General features: G+C 39.8%; 1 protein-coding gene across 3 annotated transcripts in view; it reads left to right on the top strand.

Moving 5' to 3' along the window:
• ZBTB44 (zinc finger and BTB domain containing 44) overlaps positions 1-13,199 on the top strand; it is a 38,398-nt gene extending 25,199 nt beyond the window's left edge. Inside the window, exons 4-6 of one of the 3 annotated variants that reach the window (XM_068418332.1) lie at positions 1,935-2,047; positions 4,537-4,837; positions 6,938-13,199. In XM_068418332.1, the coding sequence (XP_068274433.1) occupies positions 1,935-2,047; positions 4,537-4,837; positions 6,938-7,220 (697 nt within the window). In that variant the 3' untranslated portion in view covers positions 7,221-13,199. Of the gene's footprint in view, positions 1-1,883; positions 2,048-4,536; positions 4,838-6,937 lie in introns of all 3 variants that reach the window. The other 2 variants (XM_068418331.1, XM_068418333.1) reach the window with 2 other exon arrangements.
• The last annotated feature ends 455 nt before the right edge of the window (positions 13,200-13,654 follow it).

The following is a 13,654-nucleotide window of genomic DNA, read 5'->3' as shown; positions in this document are numbered from 1 at the left end:
TTGTGTTTCAAATGTAATTTCGTCGTCGTGCTAAGGTCCACGGTTGTGTCACCAATAGGTATTTCAGCCTGCTTGCAGTGTGAGGATGGAAAAAGACATGCCAGTCACTGGAGAGCCTCATGATTCCCATTTTATCTGCTTTAACGAGCCTTTCTCATCATGAAGTTCTTATGTAGGAAAAAACCAAACTTTATTTTCAATGTCTTCTTGAGAGGTTGTCCCCATAGCACTTCTCCTTTCTGTTTCAGTTGCGGAGAAGCTGGCACCAGTACAGGCTTTGAGGATGAGCTAGCCCGAGAAAGCTGAACACAAAAGGAGAGCTGTGGCTCCTAATTTCTGCCCTAGTTTGAACATATATCCATACGTACATCTAAGAGCAGGACCATTTTAGACCCGTAAGTGGCAGTGAACTATACTCTGCCAGGCCCAGGATACGATCTCGTAATTTCCCTCTTGCAAATGTTCCCTTTAGCAAAGATCAACAAGTCTGTCAGCATCTATCTTTTCCACGGCTCTCTAGGACCCTACTGTGTATAAAAAGAAGTGAAGGGCAATAAAATTTCTGCCTCGGAGCAAATATTATTCCAGTTCCATGTGAGACCAGAAATCATTCTGGGTTTTACAGACTGAACTAAACACCTGCCCGAAACTTTTTTATCTTGTGTGTATCGAGAGATACCTGGTGCGCTCTGTCTCTCCAGATAAACTTTACAACTGGAACTTTTGCTACTGAGACCCATCATTGTACTCAGAATTCCGATACCCAGTTCTCACAGTTGTGTTGACATCCATTTCCAGAGCAGATAAAGACAGTTAAGGTATTGATTTTAAAGAGCTGATCCTAGTTCTTGTCCTCCTGTGCGACAAGAGACATCGTTGCACTTCTTCCTCAATACATTTCAGACATTAAAGTTTAGTAAAACTAAAATTACGTTGTTCTGGCCATGAAATATTTAGGGTTAGAGCAGTTCCCTGCTGCCAGTGACATCTGATCTGCCATCAGGCTGTGAGCAAGCTGAAATGTCTATTCCGACAAAAAGTGTAGACCTTAATGCTCAGGAAAGGGGAACCCCAGGTAAGTGCCAGCTCCTGTTGTTATGTTTGTACCAGCAGATTTGTTTTTATTTCACTGTGCCCTTTAGCGAAGCAAGTTCCTTGCCAGAGGACTTGGATTATAGCACCGTAGTTCCCTTAAACAGTTTGCAGCTAGAGGCTGTGTAGGAGCAATTAGTCAGTTTTAATGAATTACTTTGAAAGTTAAATAGTTCCTTTATTATAGTCCTTGTGCTGTTTTTTAAATGCAGCGCTTGAGCTATTCTCATAGAGCCGATTGAATCAGACAAGGAACAAATACTGATTAATTAGATTAATATTTTAAACTTAGAAATATATACTTGTAGATACAAACGTTTGTTCATTGAACTTGGATTGAAATGAAAATGAATTGGCTTTAATTTCATCTGTAAATATCACTGAAGCTGCAAAATACTCCTTTGCTTTCCAATTTGCTCGGTTCTTTAAACTCTTCCTCAGGGACTGTTTGCTGATTGTAAATCATCGATATGCTTGAGAAAATGCCCACGCCTGGAAAACAAAGTTCAGTTTTCAGCTGGTGCGCAGAGCATTGCCCAAAGAAACAGAAGTCAGAGGTTATTCTCTGGTTTTGTTCCGATGTACAAAGTCAGCGACCACGACACTTCAGAAGCAGGTCAGACACCTTGCTAGAGAGGCAGATTGCCATGTAAATACAGATCTCAACACCAACGTGAAAGGCCCGTCTTGTTCTTCTCACACAAATGTGTTCAGGTTCAGATTTCCACAGGCAAGGCTTCCTATTTTTTCCCTCTAGCTTGCTTGTAAATCAGTGAATTTTTTCTTTGTAGTTTGGAGAACGCTCAGTATCCCTACCAACTCTACATTGCTCCTTCTACCAGCAGCACAGAGAGACCCAGCCCAAATGGTCCAGACAGACCTTTTCAGTGTCCAACCTGCGGGGTCCGGTTCACTCGCATTCAGAACCTAAAACAACACATGCTTATCCACTCAGGTAAGAAACATTACTGTTTCCAATAATTCCTGATTTATAGGCTCATGGAGGTTTGCTCACTGTGCAGCAAATATAATAAAACGTTAATCACCTGCCGAGTGCTTGAGAATTGATTTCAGAAAGATTGGGCAGAGGTATGTCTCATTGAAAACTTATTTTGATACATCAGATCTGACTGATAGCTCTGCTCGTGGATGATTAGCGTTTGTGTGGACTGAAAAAAAATCTGATTGCCTGAAACTCATCAGAATAAGTCATTTTCATGATAAAGATTTGAGATGAAATAAAGTATGCTTGGCTTTTTTATTATATAAAAGAAGTGATTAAGGTTGAAATTTTTCCTCTTGCATGTTGTAGTTGTCTGCTGTGTTTTAGAGGAGACTTGCAGCCATAAGAAAATATTATCTATCTTATGTCCTTGCATTGAAGAATGTTGTATGCCTTTGGATCTCAGAATTTGTGGAGGGATTGCAGGACAACTGAGTTGCTTTGATAATCAATTTAGCTACTACAGATAGTACAGGTAGCAAAAGGTTTGTTGAATGCCTCCCCTGAGTCTCAATCCCCAAACTGTTGCGTTCATTTTGATTTCTACCTTAAGTATGAACTCCTAATGTCTTTGCTCGCAGTGTTTTTTAAGGCTTGTCAGTATTATCCAGCAATAGCATTGACATTTTAGTGAATAAAGGGAATAGTGAAGGGTTATCGCAATTAAGCACTAGGCCTAATGATTTAGCATCTCCTGGTTTGAGCTTGTCTCTTACCTGCAGACAGATGCTGTACCATTTGGGGGCAGAGCAACCACCATTGTCAAGGTGTAATTTTTTCAGCGATTACTTGTCAAATTCCTTCAAGCAAAATCACACAGAATCACAGAATCAACCAGGTTGGAAGAGCCCTCTGGGATCATCGAGTCCAACCATTGCCCTGACACCACCATGGCAACTAGACCATGGCACTAAGGGCCATGTCCAGTCTTTTCTTAAACACCTCCAGAGATGGTGACTCTACCACCTCCCTGGGCAGCCCCTTCCAATGACCATACTGTGTTTAGGCTAGCAGTAATAATCTGTATTAAATACTTAAAAAAGCAAACTTTGTGGGCATATTGGGTGCAAAATTATCCCAAGCTGGTTGCTGAAGTCTTAACTGACAGCAGACGGGCTTCAGCAAAACGTCTCTGGCTGATCTGTCGACTGGCAACCCCTGGGCAAAGTTGGGCGAGCTGTGAATAGCTGTTTTAACATAATTAGCATGCGGAAGAAACTCTCAAAGCTTGTAAATGTTGAAAGTGTTTTCATATAAGCAAAATGGCTGAAGAGATTTTCCTCAGACTATCAGAGGAAATAGATGCCCTTGGACAGTACGAAAGCCTGAAAAGTTTTAGCTCCATGAGACAATATTCTAGTATATTAACTTGTTTTCACGTGCTTAACAAGGAGTTTCGGTGTAACCTTAACTACAGCTTTCTCTGTATAAAAGCCCCAATTAAAAGTTCAGCTCCTGCTTTGAACATAAGGAAAGCAGAGTGAAAGACTCGTGGAATTAACAGCCTGGACTGGTGCACATTCAGCCTTTTGAAAAAACCTTTTTTATCCTTTGACAGCCCTCTTATGAATAGAGCTCCATATTCTGGATTCTTGGCTTCTTGTTTGGATTTCCACACTTTCTGGAGTTCAGGCTTTTTATTAAATCTGAACTTGTTGGTGATTCAGTCTTTTATGTTGTAATAGTTCTGTTTGGGTGCGATTCCGTACTCTCAGCCACTGCAGCATGTTGCAGAGCTCGTATGTTTTAGGGTTTTATTAGTGCCTGTAATAAATGAAAAATGAACTAGTAACAGAATTTCTAAATTAATACAAGAAAAAAAATGAGAGGCATGAACCTGAAGGGTCTGAGAGAGCTGTCTGTCATGCCAAGTTGCTGAAGATTCTTGTATAGAAAGGTTCCCACGCGATATAAAGGCTGCTACTTCACCCTTTTATCACCATTCCTGCTGCATTATAAGGACATCCTTGTGCACACAGTCCCCCTGCCAGAACACTTCTCTGAGGCCAAAGGCAGCCAGAAAAAGACATTGCAATTAAGGGTAGTCTGATAATTGCATTGTTGGGAACCAGTCTGGCACAAGAATCTCCCGAGATCAAAGGAGTTCAAAGACGGTTTGAGATGACTGCTGCATCGGATACTTTTTGGCCGTGGCTCAGGATCTTAACCCTAGTGTAATCCGTGGAGGCTTGTGTTAATTATAAACTGAAGGGAAGAAGACGTGTAAGCGTTACGGACAGGTCACATTGTTATGAAGTTTATTGGCAGTTGGTTCTGAGAAGGTGTAGCTCTGTGATAATTGTTTCTGCCATCTTAAAGTTAACCAGAGAATTGCTTTCTAAAGTGACTGGCCACAGCTGCTGTTAGAAATCTGGAAGGATTTTGCCAGTGACCTCTCATTACAAAAGGTGAATGGTTTTTTTTTGCTCTCTCTTCCGCAGGCATTAAACCATTTCAGTGTGACCGCTGTGGGAAAAAGTTCACCCGAGCTTACTCGCTCAAGATGCATCGCCTGAAGCACGAAGGTAAACGCTGTTTCCGCTGCCAGATATGTAGTGCCACTTTCACTTCCTTCGGGGAATATAAACACCACATGCGGGTTTCCCGGCATATTATCCGCAAGCCTCGGATTTACGAGTGCAAAACATGTGGCGCCATGTTCACCAACTCTGGAAATTTAATCGTTCACCTGAGGAGCTTGAACCATGAAGCGTCAGAGCTAGCAAACTACTTCCAGAGCAGGTGAGGTGCACAGCAAAAACCTAACAGGGAAACTTGCCTTTTTTTTTTTTTTTTCTTTTTTTTTTTCTTTTTTTTTTTTACCTAAATCATATTTTCCTGCTTTCAGGGCAGCCTGCTGTGCCTCTCATCAGGTTGCCAGCTAATTGCAGTCAAATTCATTCTTGTGCCACTATCTGTTGTATCTGATCTGTCTTACAGCGCATAAGCTATATAGGAGGGCACTGAAGAATCGAGTGATAGCAGAAGCTGCTTCTGGGCTACTTAATTTCTCTCTTCCCTGGCATCTGTGGACAGGCTAATGGTGTTAAGCCATAGCATGCTGTACTATAGTATCTGTGGAGTTGTGTAAATGATTTGCTATTCAAAATCTCGTACATAGCCTGTTCATTTACATAGGGAGCAGACTTATTGCTTCATTTTAAGTGCTTGCTTGATGGTGGATATTGTGGAAAGATTGCATGACTCCATACCTTCTCTTTTTTCATTTTCTAGCTAACATATTACTAAATGATCAGACTAATAGGGTTTGAAATAGTAAGGGCCAGATGGACATTTCTTGTTTATCAGGGCACAAGAGACTTGCTGTATCTCACAAATACACTTCACTAAAGGCTGTTAAAAGGGTTCTGAGGTGTGAGACTAGTACTGTATTCTTACACTGAAATAAATGCTTGTAACCATCAGAGTCTGAGATAGAAAAATACGAAAGTGGATGAGGGAAACTGGAGGAAGATAAGATCTCACAGCTCTTAAATCTATAGAGAGGGTGCAGCTTGGTGTGTGTATGTCATCTGTCTTCAGCAATGCAAAAGAAATGTATTGTTAATGTTACGGCATCTACGATACCATCCCTCATGATTTCTAGACATTGTGCTTTTCCCCCTACAAAACATTTCAGCATGTTGTTCTGTTTGGTTATCTCAGAAGTGATGTAGGATGAAAAAATTGCAAAACAAACCAGGAAAGCCAGTCACTGTTTTTCCAACAGAATATTGTTTAAAAGCGCAAGTGCTTCATGTCTGTGGGTTTACGCAGTCCTTGTTCTTAGCACTTGTGCCAAAACTCTAAGGGATGATGCCATGATTGTGGTAAGCACTTTATTGCCGTCGTCAAATTGAAGTCAGATTTATGTGATTTTAGTTGTCTATAGGCCTTCCTTTAGTTTGAGTTTACAGACACTAGGTTTGGCGTAGTTGATTGTGAATTTGGATTTGACGCAGTGAATGCTGCTGTCATTAAGGAAAGGACTGCTTTTAAATGGGTTGTTACAAGGAGGAACCAAAGCATACAAATGTGCATATATATAATATATATACACTTGCCTTAAGGGCAAACTTACATGTCTGGTGCTAAAAATCTGCCAAGAAATTTTATTTTCTTTATGTGCTCGTGCTCTGAAAATACTGCTGGAGAGTTGGGTAGGTTTTCTTTGGATACACTCAGCCATCAGTTGGTAAGAGTAAGTTACAGAACCGTTGTCCAGACAGGGCTGAAACGGGAAGGAAATGCAATCCTGTCCTTTTCACAGCAGTGTGATACGTGTCCACGTCAGAAAACACCGCTGTAGTTGGCAGCCTCCTTGTGCTTTCAGCAGAACCCCTCCTTCCTCGCCTCATCCTTCTGTTTACAGCCTGTCCACTCTGAGAGGAGCTTCTGTTTCTTGGGTAGATCTTATCTCAGTGGTGGAAAAGGCCCACATCTTTGCCAGGGTTCAACTCATTTTTGTTTCTGTTTTTAAAGGTTGAGTGCTCCCTTTTTTCACTGAGGTTTACAGTGCCATATGATGTTCCAGACATTAACTTTCATTCTTGTCAAGGTGATACAATCTAAATAATAAGAAGTTGCTGTGTAGGAAATATGGATGCAAAACAATGCGAAATAAATTTGAATAAATTCTCTGTGTGTTTAAATGAGAACCAGGTTACAGTGCTTAGCGAAGTATGTCGCTGTGATGATCTTAGAGCAATGTGAAATGAATATCTTTGTTCTCTGTGCAATGCAGTGTGTAGCTTGTGTGATGTAACTGATACAAAGAAACTGATATCGCTGGTGTTTGTGTGAGAAATGACATTTCTCTTCTGTCCTTTGCCCCTCTTCTAGTGACTTCCTAGTACCGGACTACTTAAACCAGGAACAAGACGAGACCCTCGGGCAGTATGAGCTAGGGGAGCATGGCTTTGAAAGCAACTCTTCTGTCCAAATGCCTGTCATTTCACAGGTGTCGTCAACTCAGAATTGTGAAAGCACTTTCCCCTTGGGGTCTCTGGGTGGGTTGGCAGAGAAGGAAGAAGATGTGCCAGAGCAGCCAAAGACTAACGCCACTGCTGAGGCAGCCGCAGGTGACCCTCCGAAACCGGAGCTGTCATCTATTACTATTGAATAATTCATGGTTTGGTTTCATTTTTGTTCTTTGGAAAGTGCCTGTGTTTGGTCCTGTACATTTTAATTTAATTTTTTTAAACAAAAGTGGGGAGATTTTCCCTTTTTACTTTGTAAGCTACGCTTTAAACAGAAAACTGCAACAGATGTTACGTTATTTTTCATGACTGAATGATCACTTCTGTGAAAATATTTAAGACTGAATGCACAATAAGATCTTGTCCGAACATCATGGAAGCTGTGATACACTTCTAAAGAAGAACAACTGATTCAGATCACTTTAACTATTTCTTCTTCCACAGTTAGAGCAGCTCATTAAGTTTCTTTTGCTTCTGCAGACCCTCTGGTTAAGGGAAAGAAATCAGAGGAAACCTTTTTAAAATGACAAACAAAAGGATGCATTGGAAATCATTATTGAACAGTTTTGAGTAGTTTTGAGTGGATGCTTTAATCTCCTGCATAAAAAAAATATGACACTTCCTATCTCTGTGCCTGCTGTTGTTCAAAGCGCTTACTGTAGCCCTTGTCTTGGAAATGGTAAGCATTTTTGAAACTAACAGTCACACACGTCTTTAAAAACACATTGTCCCTTTTCATCTCAGATGAATCAGTTTTGACAAAGCAAGTGATGTCATGCCAGGTATTCCTACTTCTTATATTCCAGTCCTTTTAGAAACTGCTGGATCAAATAGCCTGTCCAGATTTGCCCATCTAAGGTTAGGTGTGGAAGAGTCTAATGGCACATAATGAATTGAGGATGATAGAAAAGTATTTATCCGTGCAAGCCTGACAAATATCTCGTGACTGTATCTTTCTGTAGAATGGGAACCACGTATGAAAATGAATTTTTTTCCCAAACTGAAGATCTTAAATCCTGGCCAGATTGTTTGCAGTTCTGGTCACTTCCCCCTATCATATATACTGTATTTTTACTAATCTCCAAAAGCTAGCTGGAGGGAGTTTACAGATGGGAAAAAATGAGCTCTCTTGTGTATTATTGCACATTTTTTTTTGTTTATGCACATACACGTATAGTTTCTGAGATTTTTATTAGTCTGTTTTGGACAAAACAAGCAATTTATTCTCTTTAGAGGCCAACTTTCTAACCCAGGAGGGGGTTGTTTACAAAAAGCCTATATAGCAATGATGAATTGTTCCTGTTTCAAAACATTTTAAATCCTTGCCAACTCGGTTTATTAAAGGCCATTACTCCAGCTACGTAAGCAGCTCAAGTAAGCAATAAATCGAAAGATTTGCAATTTCATTTTTCCATATTTAGAAAAAGCTGCAAATTTAGGGTGTGGGATTTTCAGAGCAGAGAGTCTTGTTTTGTCGAGGCTATTGGAGCTATAGTACTGCTTTGAAACCTAAATTAGGAAATACATTAGGAGGTTTGTGATTTTTTTTTTTTTTTTATTGCTTCTGAAGTTAACTCAGTGTTTGATACCAGATGCCTATCGCCTACAGATGACATGCTGAGCGAGTAGGTATTACTTGATCTTAGTATTCCAAAGGCATGATATACTCCCTTAGTTTTGAATCTTGTTTTTTTTTAAATTGTTTTCTGTCCGGATTTGTTTTATGCAAACATGAGGAGGAAATGAAACCAATAGAGAAAGGTTGCTCCTGAAGAAACAGAAGACACAAAAGTCGTATTATATTGCAAGATCAATTTGTATTCAGTTAGCTTAGGCAGCTCTGATGCTCTGTAGGTCTGAGTTGTTTCTACTAATAGCCAGCTTCTGTAAGGAAAAAAGTTTATTGCCCTTTGGAAAGAGCTTAAAGGGTTTCAGTGACCTTAACAATTTTACTCCGCTGTGTTTTAGGTAAAAGCCACACATTTTAGTTAAACAGAGCGAAAACAGTTGGGATTTAAGTCCTTTCCAAGTTACTGGAATGAAGTTTCTCCACCAGATCCAAAGGGTGTTTTAGAAACATGCTGCAAAGAAGTTCTCTGCTACAATTCAGTCTTATATGTCTGCCTCTGTAAGTCTTCTTAAAAGGGCTTGAAGGAGAAATTCTTTTTTTGGGATGCTGTGCTGTGAATTAGTCCAGTGTCTGTTGACGGGCTGAATTTAAAGACCAGTTCTCTTCCACTTCTGGTTTCTGTAACTCAGAAGCCAGTGAGACAAGACAATGCCTTTTGCTGAGTTTTATCCTGAATTATAGGGCTATGACACTGAACTCAAATACATAATTTTCTTTTTTTCTGATAAGTGTTTCTCCACTTCGCAGGTATGTGAGAATCCTTTGTGATTCATGTAGTAAAAAGTACGTACAGAGAAGCACGTTTCCAGACTGTACAGATGTAATAATCAAAGGTGGTCAGATGTAGGTGAGCATAATCTTCTGTTAGAAGAAAAATCTTCTGTTTTTATCAGATTCTGTTAGAATCTGATAATTTTCACCCATTAGATATTTTGCTAAACAGATTGATCGGTGAGGAGATGTGCAAATACAGAATAGACATATCTGCATATTGGATTTTTAAGACTTAAAATGTTGTGTCAGAAGGCTAACTGCTTTCTGAATACCAAAGAGAAGGGGGAGGAAAAGATAAAAATACTTTATAGCTCTAATCTGTTCTTCCTTGAAAAGAAATTAGTATCATCAACTGTTAACACCTTGGTACAAGGCAAGTCAGGGGCATCATTGTTCATTGCACTGTGTTACACATTATCTTTTCAACCCTGTAATCTCTGTGTAACATCTTATTTAGTTCTCACTTTTCAGTCTGATTCAACTGCAGGAACAATAGAGTTCTTAGAGGATTTTTTTTGGTTGATTGGTTTAGGCTTGGGTTTACTGGTTAATTTTCCTGTTTGTAATTGTTTCTTGTCAGTATCTCTTTTCTCCATAGAACTGAACACAGATTAAATACAAATATCATTTTATTTATCCTCCCTAACTTGCTGGAAGTGTTCAGTTCTTTGAAATGCTGGTGTTATTCACGAGAAAGGTGTGAAAACATAGGACATCTTAATCTCTGTTGCTAGATACTCAGATTCCAAATTGAGCAAGCTAGATGTCTAACTAAGCTAGAAGAAACTTGCCTTAAAGTACACTTGGGATTAAACCTAATGCATAGATTTACTTCAGGACATTATCAGAGGGTTTTGAACTCTGGACTATGTTTTCTTTTTTTTCTCTTTTTTCTTTTTTCCCCTCAAAAACCCCCATTATTTGGTATGCATTTATATTTCCGCTTGACAAGGATCTTGGAATCACAGAATAGTTGAGACTGGAAGGGACTCTGCAGGTGATCTAGTCCAACCCCCATGTTCAAAGCGGAGTCAGGGAGAACAGGTTGTGAATATCTGCAAAGATGAAGACTCCCCAGCTTCTCTGGGAAACCTGTTCCTGTGTCTGACCATCCTCACCGTAAAAAAGGTTTTAGTATGTTTGGATGGAATTTCTTGGATTTCAGTTTGTGCCCACTGCCAAAAGTCTGGCTCCATCTTTGCACCCTTCTGTCTGGTAGTTTTACGCATCGATAAGATCCCCCTAAGCCTTCTCTTCTCCAGGAAAAACAGTCTGAGCTCTCTCAGCCTGTGTGGCAGATGCTCTGGTCCTTTCATCATCTTCGTGGCCCTTACAAGTTGTTCAGAACTTCTTCCACATAGCTACACGTATGACCCATTGCAGCAGTTTCTTTGTCAACGAGTAGTCTCCAAATTCATTCACAAAGTGATTTATGCCTTGCTTTTGCATCTCCTTCTCCCACGTGGCACCGATCTTTGCACTCACTGGAAAATCCTTTCCTCACCCATTCATTTTGCAAGCAGAGTGCCTTCACTACCACAGAACTAGCAAGGTTCTGCCGTATGCCAGGGACCTGGATTCTCGGAGTCTGTGCAGGGTCTTTACTCGTTGTGTATTGCATAGAGCAGTACGTCTGATGGGAAAGGATGGGATAGATTTTTTTTTCTGACTTAACATGGTGTTTTGGGAGAGGGGGAAAAATTCAGAAGCTTTCTATTTCCCTGCAAAGAGTGGGAGAAAAAGCAGCGATGTTTTAGCTGTGCGGGAGATTTGGCCAAGTTGTAAGGGTTTGTTTTGGTTTTTTTGATGCAGACACATAGCACAGCTCCCCTGGAAATCCATGGGGGTGCCTTTCCATTCAGCAAATGAAGCTCCCCACGAGAACTGCTTGTCACTGTTCTTAGACCACGTTAAAAAAGATGTGTGTTCCTGATGATTTGTCTGTCTTGCTGCCGTTTGAGTTCAGTTGTCAGGCTCGCAGATAAGTCTCTCATACTGAGAGATTAGTAGACTAGGTTATTGAAAATGGTTCTGGGTTCACATGTATCTTGAGTCTAAAAGGTGTGAATTTAAACTTTTTTAAAAAGTAATAGCTGCCAATGCAGTCAAATATATTTTATAAGACTATGATCCCTATATGTCCCTTACGGGATAAAATTTTATTGTTTTTAAGCTATGGTTTAAAGTTTTTATACGAGGGCTTCAGTCGCTTCTTGGTCGCTGGCGTTCCCCTCCAGCCCCAGGATGTGAGAGCACTGAGACTATTGCCGGTCTCTCTCTGAGATGAACCGTGAAGCATTTTATATGCAAATAGAACAGGAGCTTTGGGCACCCTGCAGGGATGGAGAAAATGCAGACGTAGGAGCACCTGTTGCTCCTCGATCCATTGCAACTTCCACACCATCAGAATGTGGAAAATAGCTGATTTTCATTCAGATCAATTACGTTCGAGTTTTGCTTGCAAGGTGAAACCCAGTTTTGGAGGGTTCTCATCTCCAGGTAGGGACATAATAAATTCCATAGCATCTCGATGGCAGATAAGAGGGTTCAAGGCCGGACGGTGCCTCAGCCACATCAGAGGTCCCTGGGAAACAGAATCAGTTCAAAGTATTTGAGGAAATGTACCATAAAAAAAACAAATGTGAATTTTTTTAATGCAACAGTACTTACTGCTCTGGGTTTTTATTAACTCAATGTGTGCTATCACAGTAATTCAGTGTCCCACAGGTCTCAACTATAAATCTGGTTGCACTTATAGAAAAAAATCCGAATCAGTTTGTGGTGCTGCCAGCCTGTGTGGCAACTGTACCTACAGTCTTCCTGAGTGTGGCTGAAGTCCCCAGAGGAGTGATTTTGTTTAACCATTCGTTTAGCTGATGCATGCTTTTGATATTCTGACTTATAGCCCTGGCTACACAAAGTTCTTGGACAGCTTCTTTGCCCTGTTCCTGCAGTGCCTTCGCTCTAGGTGCTGCCCTATGGTGAAACCCCGAAGAGGGAAAGAGTAAGCTGGAGATAAAAATGTGAATTAAATTATTGTTGGGCTTCTTTGTGCATTTTAGTAACAGTGAAACCCCCTTAACTGTGCCAGTCTCCGGTCACCAGCCGTATATCCAGTCGTCATCTCATCCACAGTACAGCTTCTCTTGTTGATGCTGGCCACAGCTAGATTACTTGGCATGTTTATTGACTTAACAGAATTGTTTTTTGGTTTTGGTTTTGTTTTTTAATGTATACGATGTTTAAATACACTTCACATTTTATATAATACTATCTGGCTATTAGTATTTTTCAGGAACCATAGTTCTTGGTGGCTATATATATTTTTGTGACTTTTTTTGTAAACTAAGTGCCGTTTCAACGTTACAATCATTTTTAGAGTTATTGTAATCAATGTGAATATCATGTTTTTTCAAATCTGTTCTGAGCCTGTAGTGTTTGCTTTGTGATCATATGTGTAATGTATATATTCTGTATAGTTACATTGTATTGAAATACTAGCTTGTTTGATATAAGAAAAGTATGTATTGGGTACTTTTTTGCTAGCCTGGTTGTTTAATCTTTAAAAAAAAATGTTCTAAAATACAAAAAAAAAAAAATATCTCCAAACTGGTCCCATTATAGGTCAAAATTAAGGGGGGAGAAAAACTAGTTTTGAGTGTCTTTGGATAGAAACATGAAGCTAAGATTTTTCATTAAAATATTAATGTTTTATGGAGTATATCTTTGCTTTGTGTCGTTATTTAACTATACCAGAGTTTGTCTTATAGTACAAAAGACCAGCTTTGACCTTGTGTAAGAAGGTGCAACTCTGTTGCTAGAGCTACATTCTCTTACAACTTTTGCTTATAATTAGTCTTAAAATAGTTGAGTATGAGGAGGACTTACTGTTGCTGAAGCTGTCATTGGGAGGAAGGTAGTTTAAAACAAAATAAGCGTTAATAAATGGTCGGAGAAGTTACACGAGTGAAGAGTATTAAGCATAAAGTACACATTTCTGTTGAAATTTCCATTGTATATTACCTTTCCTTTTGTTAATGTTCTCTTTTAGGCTGTATTCTGCAAAAGCGGTGAGGCCACCTTTTGAACGGGGTTTTATTGATGGAAAGCCAGCCAAGAATGAGCCTAATCAAATTAGTCAAAGCAGAAGATGTTTAAAAAGGACAGTAGACAGAG

The sequence above is a fragment of the Nyctibius grandis genome, chromosome 25, assembly GCF_013368605.1.
Source record: "Nyctibius grandis isolate bNycGra1 chromosome 25, bNycGra1.pri, whole genome shotgun sequence".
NCBI lineage: Eukaryota > Metazoa > Chordata > Aves > Nyctibiiformes > Nyctibiidae > Nyctibius > Nyctibius grandis.
Note: the sequence above shows the minus strand (reverse complement) of the source record. Positions and strands in the feature narration are given on the sequence as shown.